The sequence below is a fragment of the Ictalurus punctatus genome, chromosome 21 (assembly GCF_001660625.3).
Source record: "Ictalurus punctatus breed USDA103 chromosome 21, Coco_2.0, whole genome shotgun sequence".
In the NCBI taxonomy this organism is placed as follows: Eukaryota; Metazoa; Chordata; class Actinopteri; order Siluriformes; family Ictaluridae; genus Ictalurus; species Ictalurus punctatus.
In genome coordinates, this window is record NC_030436.2 from 8,572,577 (window position 1) to 8,596,256 (window position 23,680).

Genomic DNA, 23,680 nt, shown 5'->3' on the forward strand with positions numbered 1-23,680 from the left:
AGATTTCGTCCGTGTGTTTAGTGAGCATTACAAATATTTTTAGCCTGAAGTGAGAAATGCCCCATCTTTATAATCAGATAAACTATGACTATTGTAATACGGAAATCCCCTAATGAACAAGCCATGCAATTTGGATTCAAGACTAAATCCACATGTAATTAGCTCCCATGAGTTTGGGTCTGATCAACAGACCTGGCATGACTAATGGGTCTTTTGGCCTGATAAAGAGCTATTTGGGTATGATTAATGGATCCACTGACTTTTCAGCATTGTTATTTGACCATGCCAAGATTAAAACCATGACCAACTGATTTTGAAGAGATTAGCATTTTTCTGACAAACAAATACAGCAATACCTGAATAAACTCACCAGACATTCCTTGTTCATATATGGCACAGCTCAGTCATTCTAAGCTCATTCTGTACTAGGCGCATGGTATAGCTTTGTGAAAGTGTGTCACTCACTTGTCCGGCTTGCCAGGGACTTGTAGCCGAAGACGGCATTTGTTAGCACTCTGAATTTGGTCCTCTTTAATGCGGATGAGTCTTTGCAGGGCCAAGCACCAGTCTTGAGCCACGGTGGTGTTCAGATTCTTCAACACAAACATGATAAGTATGAATGAACAATTTGGGTAATGTTTGATTTGAAAGGTATCTACACTGGGCATAACACCTTCATAAGCATTGCATAAACATTTTATAAAGAAACACTGGAGAATTCATGCAAGACACATCAAAACTTGTGAAATAACAATACAAAGCATATTGCTTTGTCCCTTTGTCCTCAATTACCATTCTGGGATGGTGGTTTGAGTAACTTATCCTTACCTTGGGAGTTAATATTTTGTCTTTACTAACAATACTCTCACAAATTATCGATCAAATCGTCTTTGAAGCTTTATAAAAGATGCATCAGTAACATTTTCTATGAAGGCCATATATACAATAATCTAAAAATCCAATCCTAAAATGTTATATTGCATTCATAAGGCATTATACACATTGTTAAAATTGTTTGCTAAAAGGTATTACAGTTTATTGGAATGTTTATAATGCTTTTATAGCTGTATTGCTAACAGAATGCATTATAAGCACTGTTTATAACACATTATAATACCGAAGAAATTCAGCTCCAGTTTGCTTAGTGTATTATGTGCACTCAGACACACTGACAAGTTTTCACAAGTTTCTAATTTGTTAAAGAAAAAACAAATCAAGAAGGTTATGTGATGCATTATACGAACTTGAGCTTGGTTTCTTTGGTACTGCTGTCATAATGTGTTGCTAATGAACACTGCTTATAATGTTTCATTTATATTCATGTTAACGATTCATAATGTATACTACAGATAGCCATATGGTGTAATGCATTTTTATAAATAATTATAACAATGTGTATAATGCCTTTTGAATGCATTATGATTGGGTTCATAGTTCATTATATATATGACATTCATAAAAAGCGTTACTGATGTATCCAATGCTTATGAATGTGTTATACAGTATGTATGTATATACTCTTGTACATACATATGTATGTACTCTTCAAATAAAGTGTTATACAATTTTGTTTGACATTTAAAATATTCAGTGACACTTAAGTATTCATAGTGCATTACAAATGCACTTATGTGTGACATAACATACAGTACATTACACCTAATCATGCCTGGCATAGGTCTGTATCAATATTTATGCATAGTTCTAGTTATAAGCATAGCACTTAATAAAGCATGAGTAGTGTCAGGTGACATAATAATCTGTATGTCATAACACACTATACATAACACATATGGCTAAGCATCTGAACGGCAAGTTATATTGCCAGAGCTAGGGTTATAGTACATTACAACCTTAGTCTGTAAAATGTTATTATGAACAAATATTAAAACACATCATACACTGATAAAATAACTGTTGCTACTTATAAGCATTCACATAGACATTTACCAGGCATTATAAAGTATTTAAAATGCATTATGAATACTGGCTACACAGGAAGTATTAGCACATGCTGTGTCTCATTGTTAGCTGCAATCCAAGGCTACAGCTCCCAAAAATAAAAGAGTAATAAAGTGAAGCATTGAACCTCTTGCAAACACAATTACTCCATATTCCCTAAAGCCAAATCCAATCGAATCCTTCTGCAATATCGATGACATTTTTGGACTTTTTTATTCTCCCTCTTTCTGTTTGCTAGAATTTCTCAAAAGACATCATACATGATGATTAGCCTTTTGGGCAAAAGTCAGTCTTTTGGAGAAAAGCCAACATAACTTCAGCGAGAGAGATAAACCAAAAAAATAAATAATAATAAAAAAAAACGGAATTGTTTCCGCACGTCTAGATGATAGAGTGTCATTTTAAATATTTTCAGATGTGGTCTGGAGGCTTGTTAGGGCATCAGGGAGGCAACCTGGTTTTACTTTCAGAACCACGCAGCCGCTATCAAGCAGATTTTGACGATTAGCAATTGATGATCTGCGCACTTGGCTCCTGATCTTTGATGACATTTTAATTGCAGTTTAAATTTTCATTTGTAGGATTTTCTCTTTGACAGTTACCTGAAACACTTTCTCCCTCAGCTCCAGCTTATATGCCTAGGTAGGTTTTTATTATTTTCATTGATGTATTCTCTTGGTATTTTTTTTCTTTTACATTTTATATGATACAGAGCCACTGAGGTCGATGACATGGAGGTTATTTATTTTTTTATGAGCCGTGGCCACAAATGATTATATTAATGTAATCTCAAGATCTATTTCGTTACCATTAAGTATTTAAAACCAGTTTTACACTGTGCATTTTAAGCAGTTTTTATAAGATAATTAAATCTTTTTTTAAAATGACCAAACTCTGTAAGAGACAGTGAAATACTGTATTGAAGATCCTCTAAATTACTAGAATTATTACTAGTGATCCGGGCTCATGCAGAAAATGGAGTTACACAGTCTAACAAACATTCTTCACAGTCAGCTTGAGGTAATAAGGATATAAATAGTATTTTTTCTGTCCATTAGCATGTTTTGTTTACATTTCACAATCACCGCTAGCATACACTAGCTGTCCCATGAGTTTGCTGTATTCCTATGCTGTCCTCCTACAATTTTTTTTTGTTTTGTTTTTTTTGTTTGTTTGTTTTAATGAGCGTCATAACAGCACTCATATTCTTTTTGAATATAACAATTCTATATGAGATTGTAATTGAACCCTTACATAATGGACCACACCTTAGAACAAGTCTCTATGCCAAAGTTTGAAGCACAGATTTATTTAGAATGTATAAATAGCCTATCTGACATTAATATAGGGTGATTAATCCTTAATTAATGTTTCAGAAAGCAGGGAGAATGTATTTTTTTGGTTTTACAACACTCGCTTATGGAGAAAAAAACGTCTCCTATCACACAATATCATGTCCTATTTTACCTAAGACATGAAAACATAACAGCCATAATGACTTAAAGAAATTCTAACACTGGAAAAATGTTTTTGGTCGCAGTAGCACTAAATCAGCTGCCGGTGATCATGTCACATTATGCATTCTAAGATTGCAGATCTCAACTCAGGACGAAAAATGGGCAGCTTTTATCTGAAACAGCAAATATTCACACAGGAACATGACTAAGCATGGAGATGACTGATAATATTACTTCCACCTTGGAATGACGCATAATGACATACTGGAGTCACTGGCAACATGCAACATCGATATACCATTAGTCATGTCACATTAAGAGAATTCTAAAAGCATACAGACTTTTTTTTTTACCATTCCTGCAAACTAATTAACTGGAGGCCACATATTAAGTATGACATACAACAACATAAGTCATAGGCTAAAGTTATGACAATTGGGCCATCATTTTGGAATCCAGTGATCTGAACCTGTTCATTTGTGGCCACAAAATATGATATAATGGCCTTGATATTTTAATTTGTGACCATGTCTTATTAATACAAATAAACACCATGTCACCTCAGAGGCTCTGGGAACTTTGAGAACACATTAAGTATGACATTCCACAACATATTAAGTCATGGGTTCAAGGTACACAATTTGAGACCATGATTAGGTATCAAGATACTTCAGATAAAATATTATCTCATGACCTTGATACGTTAATTCCTGCCCACGTCTTATTGATTAAAAAAAATAAATAAAAAAAATAAAAAATAACGTGACCTCAAAATCTCCATAATACAATTCTGCATTGTACATTACTCTTTCTGTGGTGCCATTTTCTGTGGTGAAACTATGGTGTGTGATGATGAGACAAGAGCTATGTTTACCTGGTATTTGCCCTGTAAAGTGCCCACCAAGGTGGTCACGTGCTCCACCACCGAAAGGTCATGCTGCAGTTCGGTGAGTTCTTGAAAGAGCCGAGGAGGACCCAGAACCACTTTACCTGTCAATCAAATATCATTAATTAATTATTGTGCTTCATTTTTTAGGAGCTAACTAACTAACGAACTAACTAATTTCCTTTTTTTGGCATCAGAACGGTATCAGTATAGTTTCTTGTTCTTTTTCCTGGTAGATACATGACACAAATTAGCAATATAAACATGCTTTGCAGTAATAATGAAAATTTACATAGCAAAACACATCTGCACTGGCTGAATGAATACACTTTGCCATTTCAAAATGAAACCACTACAGCATAAAGCATGATGTATCGCATCATCTTTTGGATAATGATCTCGTACTAATTGAGGAATCATTAACTCGTTTGTTTAGCAAGTCGAAACGCTATAAAATCGCAGCAAAACTTTGAAACCAGACGAAAGTCAGATGGATGAGATGAATCATAAATATAAAGACAAAACCTGCAGCTCCAAAAAAATGTCAGGGGCTTGAATAATCATGGAATGTTCGATGAGGCATGTTACATGGAAGAGCATATAGATATTCGATATTCCATTGCATGCAGTTGTTCAGTCAAGGTTTTTTTTCTCTCTACAGCCTGTAATAAAAGGAGGATGAGAAGAGAAAAGAAGCACAATGAGCAGCTCAATGTGCAGCTCAATGAGCACAATATGCCTGCAACTAACCTGAAAATTTGCATTTATAGCATTGCTATGAGGCACTATGTATATCTTTTACAATGTTCTGGACATGTGCTGTGTAGTATTCAGTTCAGTGTAGTAAGCAAACTGAAACAGATACATGTCAAGAGTTTCCGTTAATGTTCAATGGTGAGAGAATGGCGCAAAAAAAAAAACATCCAGTGAGCAGCAGAATGGCCAGACTAGTTTGATCCGACAGGAAGGCTTAAACCAACCACGATAAGCACAGTTTGTTGTATAATAATGTATGAATATGGGCTTCAAAGAAAGTGTTAAATTCTTATGCTAAGAGCAACTAGGTTGACCTAGTTTCAATGGCCAACAGGGGGACTCTTTCATTTAGGGTTTTGCTTCTTGTTAAAAAAAAAAATCGTAATCAGTTCATTAGGAGTTGCTTTTAGCCTTAAGGTGTTACGTGTTGAAGCCTGTTGTTTCTATCCAAACGAGCCACTGGACTCAAAATGGTACACCTTCGCATATTTGAGAAGAATCCTACTTTTTAACAACTTGAAAGCAAAATGGGCCCATTAAAAATGATTTGATGTTTCCGACACTTAACAAAGAAGATCAATGCAGAATGTAGATCAGTCCTCTATTGTTTGTGGAGGCACACAGACTAAACCTGAAGAGATGGAAAACAAGAGAAAGAAATAAAACCGTGAAGTTTCAGAGAAATATGAAGGACGTTAAAGCCGGAGGAGAGAATGCAGGTGTCTCATTAGATGTGAAATGTGCCATCGATTCGAAACACCCGCCCTCCATCCCCCCTTTTTTCCCCCCCAGCGTACCCAGCTTGGGGGAATCGATAGTAGGGGAGAGTCCAGTGTGAGAAGCATAATTAAATCCCAATGGTAGATTCAATGGCCACAGAAGTGTCTGGCCCTGTCACTGCCTCCACATAATCAAGTGGCCTATGTGTGTGTGTGTGTGTGTGTGTGTGTGTGTGTGTGTGTGTGTGTGTGTGTGTGTGTGTGTGTGTGTGTTTGCGTGTGACCCAACATGAAGGCTGGTGGGAGGATTAAAGTTCAGCTTAAATCTTCCGATTATCATTATCTTATAAGTAATCCTCTCCTAATTAATTTTTGCCTTTTCTGCATTCATTTACCAATCTCCTTGTCTCCATTTTTCTCTCTTTTTCCATCTTCACACTCTGTCTTTTCATATCTAACTCAGTGAAATGGGGTTTCACATATCTTTTAAAATTTGGTAATACTTTACTAATGTGTCAGGTTCGTGTTAATGAAAAAAGCCATTGACTTGCATTTTCTTTTCATGCTGTACCCAACCTACCTCTAAAGGCTGAATTATACTTGCTTTTACATTCACGTGTAGTGCACTCGTTTCCTGCGATTTGGAGCATCCCTTGTGCACGTCCTCAGTAATTAACGCTCATGTCCAAGTACCAACATAAATAATGGCAGAATAGGTCTACGTGACAATGTGCACACAACTAAACAAACTAGTGTTGTGTCATAAAGCGCATACCTACAGTAGATATAAAAAGTCTACACATCCCTGTTAAAATATTTGATTATATCTTTTCATGTGACAACACTGAAGAAATAACACTTTGTTACAATATAAAGTAGTGAGTGTACAGCTTGTATAACAGTGTAAATTTGCTGTCCCCTTAAAATAATGACAGACATCCATTAATGTCTAAACCGCTGGCAACAAAAGTGAGTACACCCCTAAGTGAAAATGTCCAAATTGGGCCCTATTAGCCATTTTCCCTCCCCGGTGTCATGTGACTTGTTAGTGTTACAAGGTCTCAGGTGTGAATGGGGAGCAGGTGTGTTAAATTTGGTCTCATCACCACTCAGAACAGGCCTTGCCATGGTCGACCAAAGAAGTTGAGTGCACGTGCTCAGTGTCATATCCAGAGGTTGTGTTTGGGAAATAGATGTATGACTGCTGCCAGCATTGCTGCAGAGATTGAAGGGGTGGGGGGTCAGCCTGTCAGTGCTCAGACCATACGCCGCACACTGCATCAAATTGGTCTGCATGGCTGTCGTCCCAGAAAGAAGCCTCTTCTAAAGATGATGCTCAAGAAAGCCTGCAAACAGTTTGCTGAAGACAAGCAGACTAAGGACATGGATTACTGGAACCATGTCCTGTGGTCTGATGAGACCAAGATAAACTTATTTGGTTCAGATGGTGTCAAGTGTGTGTTGCAGCAACCAGGTGAGGAGTACAAAGACAAGTGTGTCTTGTCTACAGTCAAGCATGGTGGTGGGAGTGTCATGGTCTGGGGCTGCACAAGTGCTGCCGGCACTGGGGAGCTACAGTTCATTGAGGGAACCATGAATGCCAACATGTACTGTGACATTCTGAAGCAGAGCATGATCCCAGCATGTATTCCAGCATGATAACGACTCCAAACACACTTCCAAGACGACCACTGCCTTGCTAAAGAAGCTGAGGGTAAATGTGATGGACTAAACCCTATTGAGCATCTGTGGGGCATCCTCAAATGGAAGGTGGAGGAGCAGAAGTTCTCCAACATCCACCAGCTCCATGATGTCATGGAGTGGAAGAGGACTCCAGTGGCAACCTGAGAAGCTCTGGTGAACTCCATGCCCAAGAGGGTTAAGGCAGTGCTGGAAAATAATGGTGGCCTCACAAAATATTGACACTTTGGGCCCAATTTGGACATTTTCACTTAGGGGTGTAATCACTTTTGTTGCCAGCGGTTTAGACATTAATGGCTGTGTGTTGAGTTATTTTGAGGGGACAGCAAATTTACACTGTTACACAAGCTGTACACTCACTACTTTACATTGTAGCAAAGTGTCATTTCTTCAGTGTTGTCACATGAAAAGATATAATCAAATATTTACAAAAATGTGAGGGGTGTACTCACTTTTTTGAGATACTGTATAAGCATGGTGGTGGCAGCATCGTACTTTGGGACTGTTTTTCTTCAGCTGGAACTGGGGCTTTAATCAGGTTGGAGGGGATAATGAATAGCTCCAAATACCAGTCAATTTGACACAAAACCTTAAGGCTTCTGCCAAAACACTTAAGATGAAGAGGAATTTTACCTTTCAGTATGACAACGATCCGAAGCAAACCTCCAGATCAACAAAGGAATGGCTTCACCAAAACAAGTTCAAGATTTTGGAATGGCCCAGCCGGAGTCCAGAACTAAATCCAAAAAAAAAATCTGCGGGGTGACCTGAAGAGGGCTGTGCACCGGAGATATCTGACAGAGATAGAATGCTTTTGCAAGGCAGAACTGCAAAATATTGCTAAATGAAGGTGTGCCAAACTGATTGACTCTTACCCAAAAAGATTGAATGCTGTTTGATTGAAAATCTAAAGGCGCTTCAACTAAATCTTAATTTAGGGGTTGCATACTTATGTAACCTGCCACTTTAACAGGTGTGTGTAGACTTTTTATACCCACTGTATGTACTATTCTACACCCTTTTTGACTACTAACACTAACTAGTTTTCATATTATGTTTAGTGTTTTAAACAATTTTCATTTTAAAACTTTTCATATAGTCTTCAAACTTAATGAAATCGCTGTTTTGTGTACAGGCCTTTTTTGTAAATACTTGAAATGTATAATCTCCCGAATGTAAGGTCTAGTTTTCAGTTTGTGTAGCAGATCATGAGCGCAATCCCAAAGGCGGTGTAAAGTTTACGGGTTACTGTTAACATCCCAAATTTTATTACTGCCCAATAACAGGAGGTACGGGAGTGTTTTATTCCTCTTATACATCTGTAATTTGCCAACAATAACATATTTTAGTTCATTAATAAACGACACACTTTTTATCGATTATCATGTAGTTTCTCATGTTAATGAGAAACTAGAAAACACAAGTCCTCTGTATCTGTGGCGGAAAACTTACTGAATATTACAAAGCACTGTTACTGTTGAAATTATAACATAGTAGAACAAGTGCACTGATACAAATGTCAGAGCAGCTGCTGTAGAAAATTAATCAATACCTTCTGACCAATCAGAATACAGAATTCAACAGCACTAAGGTATACAATGCTTTTTAGGCAATACTGTTATAGCATGATCTAAACACAATGAATCCACAATTGGATGGAAATCGCTCTCTCTATCTATCTACCTATCTATTTTTCATTCTCTTAAATCTTTAGAGGCATTATTTCACACAGACTGACACTGGTGCAGCTAAATCAATAACCCAGCACAAAGATATCTGCAATCTTTTCACCACCGAGGGCCTGGAGGCCCCACTGGCCACAGCCCTGGTGGTGAACGTGCAGCATTGTAATCCAGCCTAATCCGGTTGCTTTACCAAAATGAAGCTTTCTCTCTCTCTCTCTCTCTCTCTCTCTCTCTCTCTCTCTCTCTCTCTCTCACACACACACACACACAGACACACACACAGACACACAAACGCCCACATATCTAAAGGACTCCAAAATTAACTTTCAGTGCTGTTATCTGTAGCTGCAGTCCATTTTCCAAGAGCTTAGTATTGCATTGTCTTATTTGTATTTCAAAATCATATTCTATGGGATGATTATGACTGAATCATTAACTCATATAGTTTATTTAAAATTATCTCAAACCGTTCTTTAAGTTGGAAAATGTAATGTAATTTGAAAGTAAAATAAACAAATGTAGATACTGTGCTTTTTTTTTTTTTTTCATAATTAAATGTATGTATGACTACTGAAATCAGGGAACGGAATTTCCCAGCTATCTAACACCACAAAATCAGCTCTCCTTGGCTAAATATTATAATAAACTGTGTAATTAAAAGCAGTAACCAAGTTCTCTACACTGCACAATGAATAGGAAGCCTGCTAACATCAGGCTAACTATTGTGATTAAAATGAGTAGACGTTTTGCTAGCAAACTAGCTCACTTAGTGAATTTCTACCAATCTAGCTAGCCTTAAGTGAAATGTAGACTAGTAACCAGCTTCAAAATTTGGTAGGAACCATCTTTGCTATCAAACAAGCTAATCTTTAGTAAACTATTTTAGTGTGTATTTAAAACAGGTAGGAATACTAGCTACCAGTCTAGCTAACTTTAAGTGAAACATGTAATAATTCCGGTACCAAGCCTGTTAACATTAGGCTAGTTGTTATAATTAAAGCCAGTAGCCATCTTTTCTAGCAAGCTAGTTAACATTTAGTAAAGTTATTTAACGTTTAATGTATTTTAAACTGGGATAAACGTTTGCTACCAATCTAGCTAGAATTAAATGGCAACTTTGCTAGCTAATAAGGCATATGATTATATATTCAAAACAGAAGAAGAAAAGGCCTTTATTTTTCACATATACATTGCATCACAGTGAAATTCTTTTCTTTGCATATCCCAACTTGTAAGGAAGTTGGGTCAGAGCACAAGATCAGCCATGGTACAGTGCCCCTGGAGCAGTGGCAGCTTGGCAGTGCTGGGGCTTGAACCCCCGATCTTCTGATCCGCAACACAGAGCCTTAACTGTTGAGCCAAATTATGCAGTCGACATTCCCACGTTTGGGGAATTCGCAGGGGTCAGCACAAGCGGCGTGTGCCCTGGGTGAACCACCTTCTTGACCATGGTATCTCCCCTTCCAGGTAAGCATGAATTACACTCCCAACAGCAGTGCAATTCATAACAGTATCCATATTTGATATAAACCTAGCTAATATTAATTACAATTGCTAATTATTATACCTTGTAATTAACACCGGTATCCATGTGTATTAGCAAGCTAGCTAACTTTAAGCAAACGACTTTATTCTAAAAGTATAATATTAGCATTTAATAGTAATGTTTGCTATTAAGCTAACCAAATGTATATACTGTTTATTGCTGCAATTCCTTAATTGGATACAGTATTAAATCTGCATTCAGGCCATGTCGTAATTATGGGATTCCGACTTGTCCTGGTAGAACTCAAGGAATTACAACCTGTAAACTAGGAATTTTCTGAGAGCTCCAACTTGTGCCACCTGACTGCTACAGCGTCATGCTGAAACATTCCAATTGTCGCCAGCTTCAGCAGTAAAATGTAGTTAAGTAGTTATCTCATAATATTTCTGTGTAGTAATTAATGTAAATGACTATTGTTAATATATTCATAATGCAAGATTAATCTGGGAAAAAAACCTGAAAGACATACAATACAGTTTAATTTTATTTTTCAGTTGTCAACATCATCTCACATGGATTCATTTAATTCCGAGTCCGAGGACGTGAACGCAGCCAAAATTTCACCAGATCTTTTCCCTCACAGGTGCAAACAGCATCTACTTATACCTAAATCCTCACAAAGTTGTTTGTTTCATCTAAACACACTTTTTTACCTTGCAGTGATGCAGTGTATGAAGCCTGACACAGCAAAGAGAATAAAAAAAAAACATGGAAGTAGAGCCAGAGGAGGTTTACATCTCTATACAGCATGCAGCACTGGTCCCTGAGCTTCCTGCAAGAACCATTCCATCAATAAATTAGGGCACCAGGGCTTGCAGGAGATGAAAAATGAGTCCATTTTTGAGGTGTGCACAGGGAGCATGGGATGTGATTTGGGCCCAGGCGTCCCACAGAGTGACATCATATGAGAGGGGAATTGTGATGACGGGCTGAGTGAGTGTGGGTTACTATAAATAGCAGCACATGCAGCAGAGATGTCCATCAAAGTAGCCTGGGATATGATGGCAAAGGGATGGCTTAGAGATGCATTAAACTCAAGAGTACTTGGATCAAATGGGAAAGAGCAAGAGGGATAACCCACCTTCACTAGCGAGTGACAAAGTGGCAGATGATCATTCTTTTTCTATATACAGTCCCCTCTGAAACTGTTGGAAGAGCAAGGCCAATTCATTTGTTTGTGCTGTATACCAAAGACATTTGGGTTCTAAGATCAAAAGATGGAGATGAGACAAGAGTCTAGGATTTCATCTTTTATTTCCTGGTATTTATATCTAGATGTGTTAAACAACATAAAACATAGAATGTTTTGTATCAGACCACTCAATTTTGGCTAGCAAAAGTATAGGAACAGATAAGTCTTGAAGTAAATTAAAGTAAATGACACTTAATATTAGGTTGCATATGCCTTGCTTAAATATCTGCATCAAGTCTGTGGCTCAGCGATATCAACAAATTGTTGGATTCTTCTTTTATGATGCTTTTCCAGGCTTTTACCGAAGCCTCTTTCAGTTAATGTTTGTTTCAGGGGGTTTCTCTTTTCAGTCTCCTCTTCAGAAGGTGAAATGCTGCTCAGTTGGGTTAAAGTCTGGTGATTGACTTGGCCAGTCTAAAACCTTCTACTTTTCCCCCTGATAAAGTCCTTTGTTGAGTTGGCAGTGTGTTTTGGATCATTGTCTTTTTGCATAATAAAATTTCTCCTGATTAGTGTGCATGCATTTCTCTGTAAACTGGCAGACAAAATGTTTCTGTAAACTTCTGAATTTATTCTGCTGCTACCATCATGAGTTCCATCATCAATAAAGATTAGTGATCCTGTTCCAAAAGCAGTAAAGCAAGCCCAAGCCATGACACTAGCTCCACCATGATGAGCTCATATGTTTTGGATCATGAGCAGATCCTTTCTTTCTGCACACTTTGGCCTTTCCATCACTTTGGCAGAGGTTCATCTTGGTTCCAGAACTTTTGTGTCCCATCTCTGCATTTCTTTGCAAATTCCAGTCTGACTTTCTGATTCTTACTGCTGATGAGTGGTTTGCATCTTGAAGTCTCTTCGAATAGTGGCTTGTGATAACCTCACCCCTGCCCTGTGGAGGTTGTTGGTGATGTCATTAGCGGTTGTTTTCCTTGGCCGGCCCATTCGGTGTCTGTTGCTCAGTACACCTGGGATTTCTTTCTTCTTTAGGATGTTCCAAGTTGTTGTATTGGCTATGCCCAATGTTTGTGCAATGTCTCTGATTGATTCTCCCTCTTTCCTCAGCTTCAAAATGGCTTGCTTTTCTCCCATAGACAGCTCTCTGGTCTTCATGTTGGTTTATCCTTTTTAACAACAAATGCAGTCTTCACAAGTGAAACTGAAGGCTAAATCCAACGGTAGATGTTCAGAGCTATTTATTGTTTAAACAATCAATTTAACAGCACAAACCTGGACAACATGTTTGAATATTTTTTCTCGCCTACAAATTGGGTGGTCTTATACAAAATATGCTATGTTCTATGGCTTTTAACACATCTACATATAAATACCAGGAAATGAAATCTGAAATTCTACACTTTCTTCTCTTACTCATCTTTTGTCTTCAAACCCACATGTCTTCAGTCTACAGCAAAAGCAAATAAATTGGTCTTGCCGTTGCAATAGTTTCAGAGGGGACTGTATTTGTACAATATGGTGCCACAATTTCAGTAACGGTGACAAGAAACAGTTGAATTTAACTTTTCTCAATTCTATGCGATTGAAGTATGACGTGTAAAAGCAGCAAAGCCAAAGGATTGGTTCAAATGATTCCTTTGACCAATCCAACCAATTAGGAGTGTGGTCTGCTATTTCTTGAGTTCCCCACCCATAACTTTAGTTCCTACCTGCAATTAGTTCCCTGTTTGACAAGCAAAATGGAGCAAAATATATATATAACCATGGTTTTATTCCGTCATATACAACATCTCATTAAATATCTCACAAAAGAAAAATAAGAGTTGGCAGGAAGTACCAATGATCACTGCCATCTCCGGTAAGTGTACGTAGTTAGTACAGTTCGTTTGCTTTGCTTACTTAATGAATTTAGTATGAAGACATCCATTTACCATGTAAAACAACAGCCAATTTTCACACAGATTAACTCATTTGTGTTTAACTGGTTTGCTTTAGAAACAAAGCTACTACCTTTTCATAATACTGGACACTGCACGCCCACAAGCGACAACAGTAGCAGCTGCTACATGCCCACAACAGACAAACTACAAGCGACAAGAGTGACTTGATTTTTTGTTAATGCAAATGTAAAGTAAGAAGAATGGAAATGTAGGACAAAGTTGAATAACATAGGTAGCTGTAAGTTGCGGGAAAACCTCCAGCAATGATATGGATAACAAATGAAAGCTGGAAGAATAGAGCACAAAGACAAGATGAAGAAAGCTGCTTCCTGCTGCTTTGCTCATCATCTCATTTTCAAAATCAATTATGGATCAATGTGCTCTTGGCTCTTTGGACGTTTATGCCAAAATCATATTAATATTTCAACCTCAGAGAATCCACTTTACTTGCTTGCACCTTCAAATTGTGACATTTTGTATCTCCCACTATTCCGGCATGTCTATTTAAGTGCCACCTCTATCCACTTTTCTTTTCTCTTGTATTTTTGATCTCTATCTCATTTTTATAATAAGGTTCACGTCCCATTTCAATCTTGCACTGGGGCCCTTTTAATTGGAAATGGAGGGAATACTCTGTAGATTGATGACCATACATACTATGTTTGTGGTCTATCAGAGAGTGAAATGAGATCAGCTGGACCATCCCTTCCATTGTTTCTCTCCATCTCAGCATGTCAAAGAGATAAAGCCAACCGGCAAGAAATTATTCAATTAATTCAGCAAGCAGTGAACGCAGCAACCAAATCCTAGGGAGGAATGATAAAGTTAAGGTTAAGTTTACCTGGGGTTGAAGAGCTGCCTGACCTTTTGACACCTCCCTGCTGAAAGAGGGTGTCCTTGCCGACCTCAACTACCTGGACTTGCAATAAGGGGGCACTCCACTTCATGGTGTACTTGGGCCCTACTGGAACCAGACTGCTGATGTCTGGGGGACCCCTAGTGGCAGAAAAAAAAGAAATTCCATTCAAACACTCCAGGAACATTGGCGACACCCCCACCCCTCCCCCAGTAGTTCTACTTCTGCCATCTTAAGGCCCCTTTCAATATTTTAATTAAACACAAATTAAGTTTGTTAGATGATCCCTTGGGGACTCAAAGGGATCAAGTCAACATGACTGTAGATTTCAGTAACAAAATTTGCCCTGGAGCCATTGCAAGACATCTGACTCCATTTCAAAACAGCAATACCAGAAACACCAGATGAGACTTTTTATAAATGTTAATTGAAGCAATAAAAATTTTAGCTGCGTAATTCAAAAGAAATAGACCAAGGGATTTGCTTTAACTACACTGTGCTTGCTGCCAAGAGCTGAAAAATTCACTTTCTGCCAGCTACCTCCGTCCATCCTTTAGTCCTGGAAGTGGCCACTTACACTATGTGATACACATTTTTGAGGTTGTGAGGGGATATAAAATAGTGTTGGAACACAAACAAAACCTTCACAACATCCACAAAAATATTTAAAATAAGGTGCTGTCAGAAGTACAAAGCCCCTCTGGTGGCATAAAATAAAGGGGTGAAAAAACACAACCTCCACCATAGGACTGAATGTGGTATGGCCAAATCCTAATTCACAGGTCTTGGGCAATGACGGTATGTTTCTGACTCTTCCATAGAAACAGCAAATATTTTATTCCTCTACAAATGGCAGCTGAACATTTTGGACCTTACTGAGTTTTCAAAGAGTGATTATATGGAATTAAACCAAGTTGTCTTAGTGTTTTGTTTACGTTTTTCTAAGCTAATACACTAGATGCCATGGTACTTTGTGTGCTAATGGTACATATCATTTAACACAATGGTTTGATTTGTGCAGAGAAGCGATGAATACAAGGGCAGCAAGAGTATTGTTAACGCTGACCATGATGATGTAACCTTAGCTGTAGACTAGCTAATGGCATCATGCCATGCTTCTGAAAATAAAGTACAATAAAAAGTACTGTAATTTGTACTGTGATTGGACCTTAGCCTTTACTTTTTACTGTGGTGCTGTCTACTTGCTTCCATAAAGGTAAAAAATAATAATAAATAAATAAATAAATAATCCACTTTAAGCCAATTATTAACAGTAAATGAGACAAATGCCAAAAAAAAAGCCATGTATTTAAGTATTGTTCTCCTTAAAAAGAGTGGGAAGGCTTAGTCATGCTAACTCATTTACACCAGCTGTCCCTGAGTATAGCCTTCATTCACACTGAAGAGCCCAGCGAACTCTAACACAAAGGAAGTAGACATTCAGGTTCAGCATACTCACTGGAATAACAGCCATTAGTTTCCTTAAACCTATATATTTGAATATAACAGCCACACTCTTCTTGACCAATCTAGTAAAGTCACTCATGGTCTTTATGACATTTAGTAGGGCTCCCAAACCTCTTAGTTGGTCAGTCAAAAGTGTTTTATTTTGCAAGGACATCTGTTGTGGGTTGTTCTGCCAGCCCTTTGTAATCATAGATACCCAAAATGATAGAGGAAGAGCAGAGACCTTGACAGCTTGCCTAGTCATCTTCTGCTGACATTTGTCACACGTCTGTTTTACAATTTCCACCCAAAACAGAACAAATGGAAATTTATTTATCGCCAGATCTTATATCAACACATACTTTCTGTGTAGGGGACTTCAACAGCATTTATTGCTGAACTACTTCTAATAAGACAATTTGCATGAGGCCTTGCACCTCGTGTTTGAAAGCTAATGTTTATCTTTGCTGGAACTGAAGCATTTAAAAGCTCTACCACTGGGTGACTCAGCATAATTGTCATGTTTGCAGGTAAAAAAATATATATATATGGAGATGTTGCAGCTATATCACTCAATCTTAACCCTGAGCCCCTTGGCTCTGTTTACAGATCCAAATGAGAGTCACGGTGCCTAATGAGAACAGAAAGCTCATTCTGGGGAGTCCGAGGGACAAACATACAGCATTGTTGAGCCAAGATCTAAACCATAGACAAGCCTCCCTTGGGGAACTTCATTCAGTGGAGCCAAAATAGGCTAGGTGCCACTGATTCTGCACTGGGATAATGCTAATTAAATACTACATTGGTTATGCTCTTGATACCAATTGTATCAAACACTTACTTCATAATTCCAGCTGACACTCTCCTTTCCCAGTCGAACAGTGGCAGGGATTCAGTGAATATCCAAGCCACACCATAAATTTCAAGGAGCCTAGAGTCTCACTTGGTTTGTAGTCAAATAAAAAATTGTTATGGCTTTGACAAAAAGCTGAAGGTGCAAATCTTGGCAAATGGAAGAAATAATAATCTTCCCCACACTGTAATGGGAGATTGGGTCTTGATATCCCACCCCAACTTAAAAATTATAAAGGGACAAGAAGTGAACATTATTGGAAATGGACCGTTTGGACCTAATGTGTTGTAACTGTAAAGAATCCTTCATCAGAGCCATCTTTTATGGTACAGGAAAGTAAACAAGTCGCTATCAGGAAATCTCATCTGCTCCCAAGGGTGGAAGATTAGCTTAGCTTTTGTTACTACATAGATACCATTTGACATTTCGTAAGAGTATTTGCAACTGTCATTAGGATCTCACTCAAACGCTACAATGTATGAGTTTGATGTCATCCCATTTGGCTTTGCAAATGATTCTGTGACATTTCAAAGGATAAAGAACTTGGTGCTGGCTTACCTTATATAAACTGTACTGTTATATTGCAGTAGGTACCCAGTACTTTCAGCAGTGTACCAAGGATCGATCCAAATTGCTGAGCAAGCTTTGAGATGCTGGTCTGACTAAAAAGTAGCATTTTGTAAGACTTTGGAATACAAAGTCACACCAGATCAGGGGTCTCCAATCTTATCCGAAAAGGGCTAGTGTGGCTGCAGGATTTCTTTACAAGCAAGCAGAAGCCAAACCTGATTCCACCTTTAATCAATTATTCTTGGCCTTCACTGAAACCATTAGGTATGGTTTCTGCTTGACTGAAACAAGCCACACTGGTCCGTTGCAGAAAAGGTTGCAACATGCTTGCTCCAGAAGGTTAGACAAATTAAAAAAACAAGTTGGTCAAAGAATTCCCTGTACCATCCAACATCGAGCAAGTGAGATATTTTGTCAGTTTTTCCAGTTACTTTAGAAGTTTTGTAAACATTTTTGGCAATAACATATAGGAATTTTCTTGGGTTAGAGGCATTCCAGGGGCCGGCTGTCCTAAATGATACAGTTTCGTTAGGCTATGCATCAGTATGGGACACAATAAAAGAGTTTTGGTGTTTATTTTTAGAAGCTTATTTGTGAGATTAGAGTTTAAACATGTATTAGGTGGAGGTTCATGCATCGAAGAAGGATGGTCTATAATACCACTATAATATTACTATAATAATTGCATAGAGAACCTTGTAAAAATGAACACTCCCAATGTAGCATTTTTTTTAGCTGTATGTGCACAAGGCAGGCTATGTCATATTTCTATATGAAACAAGTCTCTATTATTTGAATTGACTGAATGCACCATATGATTATTCCAATGAATATCCCAACCATATGAATATCCCACGGAAGCCAAAAAGATCAACCAGAAATATGTCTACAGTGTAATTTGTAAACAAACAATGCACAATCAACACTGAGATTGCGTTGTCAAAGTTTTTGTTAAGGGCAAGCTGAGTCAACCTCAAAAGAGCAGTGTTTAAAGAAGCTACTGTATAACGATTACCGCAATGGACGGAAACAGATGTCGGGCCAGGAGAGAAAAACTTTGCTTGTTTGCTTGTTTACGTTTTACTCTGCAGATCAATGACAGCATCATAAAGAATCAAATTGATGTGGACGAAGGAAGCTCTTATGCTTGTGATGTATGGATATAATCCTTATAATATAAACACAAAGCCATTTGTTCCTAGATTATGCTGATCCTATTTAATGTTAGTGCCATTATAGCTACATAAATAGAAAGGAAAAAAGACTCGGCAAGACAGATGGCACATTTAGTCTTTCCTATTGACTGGCTATCAGTCAGAAAGTGATTTCAGGGAGGAGTAGGAAGACAGGTTAGTGGTCACTCAGGGGAGACCATTTTTCTGTAACACTCACTTTATGTTGATGTTTGCACAGACGAGCATGTTGCTGAAAAGGAAGACTTTGCGCTCCTTGGACTTGAGAACCTGGCCACGCTCGCCGTATACCGTCTCGCACAGCGTTTCGCACAGGACCAAAGAGCTTTGATCTGAATTCAGCACCTAGGGAGAGAAACAGCAACTACATAATAATGCAACAGTGATATAAGTTCCTAGATAAATAAATGCCATACAGTCCAGTGAAGTAAATCCGTGAGGTTTGTTTTGCCCTTCCTTGCCTCTGACGCCAGCTGAGTGAAGGTCACCAACCATGCCATTGCAGATAAATGATTTTAACGCTAACTTCATCAATATATCATTACTATTAAAAGAATCAAGGCTGGAGATAACCTGTCACAATAGCTCGTTTTTTAGTCGTCCTGAGCTTTCTGAACCAGGGCATAAACCATTAAGAGAAGCTCAGTGTTCTCATGTATTCTGAGGGTATTTCCATCAAATTGTGTAAAAGAAAGTCTGAAAAGTTACTAAATGTTCTTCATGGATTTACTGCATATGCAGTAGAGTAGAGCTAGCGCAGTAAGGTTAAGGTTTTTTTTATTCTACTCCATAGTCAGCAGACACAGACAAGATAGACAGAACTGCAAGAAAATACTCTGCAGTTGCACTGAAAAGCTATACGCATTCAGTATATGACATACAAATCTAATCATTCACTGCACTACGCTGATATAGTATTATTCCTATCTACTGTATATTTCCTCTATTTGGCTGATGGTTTTTTTTTTCCAGAGTGACTTACAATTAAGATAGGATACATCTGAGCAGTTGAGGGTTAAGGATCATGCTCAAGGACCCAACAGAGGCAGTTTGGTGGTGCTGGGATTTGAACTCACAAACTTTCAAGCAAAAGCCCAATGCCTTAACCAGTGAGCTACCATTGTTCAAATTGGTCAATTAATATTTATTTGAAGTCTTCGTCCTCTTGTTTCAAGATATTCCATCCATCCATTGTTCATACCACTTATCCTATACAGGGTTGCATGGGAGCCTGGAGCCTATCCCAGGGAGATCAGGGCATGAGGCGGGGGACACCCTGGGCGGGGTTCCAACCCATCTCAGGGCACAATCATTCACGCACTGCGGACAATTTTGGAAACGTGAAGCCCACATCACATGTCTTTAGACTAGAGTAGGAGATCAGAGTACCCAGAGGAAGAAGATACAAGCACACAGGGTGGAGGTGAAATTTTTAACCTTAGCGGTTCTACAGAGCGCTTCTTATACACCCATTCACAAACACACACCAATGGTAGCAGAGCTGCCATGCAAGGTGTTAGCTTGCCATTGGGAGCAACTTGGGGCTCAGTGGCTTGCCCAAGGACACTTTGGCATGTGGAGTCACATGGGCCAGGAATTGAACCGCCAACCCTACAATTAGCCGCCCAGAGAATGATGAGATTTGGATTTGAAATGGATTTGAGGTCTTGTTTCTCTTGTTTCAAGACATTCTAGCTATATATTGGGCCATATTCAGAGTTCCATCCATCCATTGTTCATACCGATCCATACTGGATATTCCTTACACTTGTACTCTGTGTTATCTAGCCTCATCACATAACACCAATAAACCTTTATCAGTAAGTGTACTGCGAGCTCAGTAGTTCAAACAAATACTGTGGTTTTGCGTGATCATTCAAAAAGCACAGTTCTAAAATAAATAATGCATCTGTTTTCCTTCCTGAGATACGGTCCAATGTCGCATCAGACAAAATGAGTTGCTGATTCTATAGGGAATAGAGAGCTGCGTTGAGCCTTTGTTGAAATGCATTGAAAAATTAGAAGAGCTGCTGAGGTACACACTCTACCTGCTTTTTAATATGGTTTTTAACATGCCCTTGATGAGTTCTCCTCATACATAAAATCCAATGTGTACAAAGCAAATCAAACATTACATTTTTGAAATATTAAGTATTTCTCATTGCTTGTGTTTACATTTATAAACAGATGAAATCAGCATTTTTTTTAAAGGAAAATTGCACCACACTCTGGATAAACTTCTGATGTTAATGTTTAGTCGACACCTTGAGCCTTCAAGAGGTCATGGAACTTTACTCGAGTTGTTAAACTAGCAGAATTCTCCTTAAAGAAACAATCATCCCTGATTGACTTGCATATTAAAACTTTATGATTAATATGTGAACCTCAGTGCCACCCGATGGAAATAGATGTCGTTTTTTTATTTGGTTAACTGTTTCCTATACTACCCACAATCCAGTTTGACTCCTTGCTGATCTCTACTTAAAGAGCGCAATGCAGGATCACTTTAGCCTTTTAGTCTGTCCGGCTCTCTCGCCTCCTTACCTAGGCATTCTGCTCAAACAGGTCAGCTTCCAAAGCTTCAAACTTCAGCCTAATACCACCATCAATGTCATCATGCTCGTCATCTCATAGATCGCTAGCTAGCTGAGCCAAGTCTCTGGAGAGTGTGCAGAGTGAGTCTCATTCTGGGACAGTGAGTCCAACACTTGCTATTTCTACGTTGGATTTCTCGTTAATCTGATAAATGTTGCAGGAAAATAGTGAGTAAATAATTGCTTTTTATGTTTTTAGGAGCTAACAGCAAAACACTACTAAACACTATTGTAATATGTACAAGCAACATCCACCTGTGACGTTACTGTGTCACACAAGTGCTTACTTCCAACAGGAATAACAAAAATACAGAACTGAGCCAACAGGAAGCAAACAAACTGCCATCCATCCATCCATCCCGGTAGTGGGGGAGCCTGGAAATTAGGGCACAAGGCAAGGGACACCCTGGAGGGGGTGCCAACCCATTGCAGGGCACAATCGCACAGAGTACATTGAGGAAACCCCGAAAGCACAGGGGAACATGCAAACCCCGTGCACACAGAGCAGAGATGGGATTCAAACCCCCAACCCCGGAAGTGCAAGGCAAGTTTTAAGCATCACAAACAAAACAAAAAAGGTACATAATGCCAATTAAATAATCCACAAAATTACACATGTTCCACCAGGGACAGTTTTGTCCAAATACTTGTCGGGACTCTAAATTATTTTTATGCTTTATAATATGCAGGTGCACCTGGAGGATAAACCAATTAAGCCCATAGATCTTAAATTAAATAATAGTCATTAGTGGCTACAAGTACCTTATTAGAGTGATCAAGATTTCAGCATTTTCTAATTAAATTGACATTGTTCCCAATTAAATAAAAAGTCTTTAATCTTTCACTTAATAGCACTTTATTTTAGAGAACTATATAATCCTAATTATTTATTACTACATGCAAATACAGCATGTAGTAATTATAAGTGATGCCTGGTACAAGTATATAGCAACTATTAAAACTACTTGATTTGTACACTAGCACCTGAAGTGTCAATGGAATACAGATAGGAAATAATGAAGTATGTACATTTATATGACGTATATTTGGTGTATATTTGGCAAGATGGAAATTTAAGTAGCATGTAACTGTGGAAAAAAATACCAGGTGTACAGAAGTACTTAATGCTGTTCTTACTGTTTACTTTCCTGAATGTGTTATATAGAATTATAAAATTTTGTCAACATTTTATACCCACAAATTCTGATCGGTCCAAAGGTGTTATTCGAATCACAATGTATATTTATGCTCTTGTTCTAATATGTATATTATATACATGGTGAAGCTTTCTGTACAGAGATCTTAAAAAGCACATTTATGGAAGGAGTTTCCAGTGTCAGCTCTTGCTAACAGTCAGTAAGTTGTCTGCCACAGAAAAGTCTTCAGGACAGAGGAGCTTGCACTATGCTGTTTCTCAGTAACATAACAAGCTAGTGAAGAAACGATGGTTTATAGCTACCATAACATAAGTGACAGTAGGGATTTTCATATTAAACCATAATGAACTTCCCTTTACTTTTACACTATCCATTGTTACCCAGATGAGGATGGGTTCCCATCGGAGTCTGGTTCCTCTGAAGGTTCCTCTCATATCATCTTAGGGAGTTTTTCCTCACCACCATCGCCACCGGTTTGCTCAATTGGGATAAATTCGCAGATTTAAAATCTGTATACCGTTTTTATATGTTTCTGTAAAGCTGCGTTGAGACAATGTCCAGTGTAAAAAGCGCAATACAACTAAAATTGAATTGAATTGATTTTTACACAATTCAGTTATTTTCACATTGTGTCATTTTTCCGATGTGAATTCATCACGTGAATAATTCTTTTTGAGATCGCTTATTGATTTCACGTGCATTTTCAGGGCAGAATAATAGTGAAATACAACTTAACATGCGATCACTTATTATTCACGTTCATTTTTTTCCATAAGGCAGGTTTAAGCAAAGGCAGAAAGTGTCTCCTCCAGAGCAGCTCTGTAATATGTACTGTATACAGTATGTGTGTGTGTGTGTGTGTGTACGAATAACAGCAGTGAGAGAATGATGTGTGTGTTAAACAGAGTGACACACAGAACCTTCCCACACACCGTTTTTAGCTGTCTTGCTCCAGTAACTCAGATAGCACACGACAAAGGATGAATATTTCATTGAGTGCTTATGGCCTAATAGAAACACATTGAAATTCTGCCCATCTCGCTCGGCTAAATGAAACTCCACACAAAAATCGTCGCTAGAATGGAGACAAAGAGGCAGTGGAGAAAAAAAATAAAGAGAGAGAGAGAGAGAGAGAGAGAGAGAGAGAGAGAGAGAGAGAGAGAGAGAGAGAGAGAAACATTTAGAGACAGGAAGTCATGCTTGCCAATT

At 38.3% G+C, this 23,680-nt stretch overlaps 1 protein-coding gene and 1 pseudogene across 3 annotated transcripts in view; both read right to left on the reverse strand.

Annotated features, from left to right (window-relative positions):
• Positions 1-23,680, reverse strand: part of arhgef10la (Rho guanine nucleotide exchange factor (GEF) 10-like a) — a 147,626-nt gene that overhangs the window by 80,918 nt on the left and 43,028 nt on the right. For all 3 annotated transcript variants that reach the window (XM_053674184.1, XM_053674185.1, XM_053674183.1), the window contains 4 exons: positions 18,920-19,065; positions 14,644-14,798; positions 4,294-4,409; positions 466-593 (listed from right to left, as the gene is read on the reverse strand). In XM_053674184.1, coding sequence (XP_053530159.1) covers positions 466-593; positions 4,294-4,409; positions 14,644-14,798; positions 18,920-19,065 — 545 coding nt within the window. The remainder of the gene's footprint in view (positions 1-465; positions 594-4,293; positions 4,410-14,643; positions 14,799-18,919; positions 19,066-23,680) is intronic.
• Positions 10,524-10,641, reverse strand: LOC124626139 (uncharacterized; annotated as a pseudogene).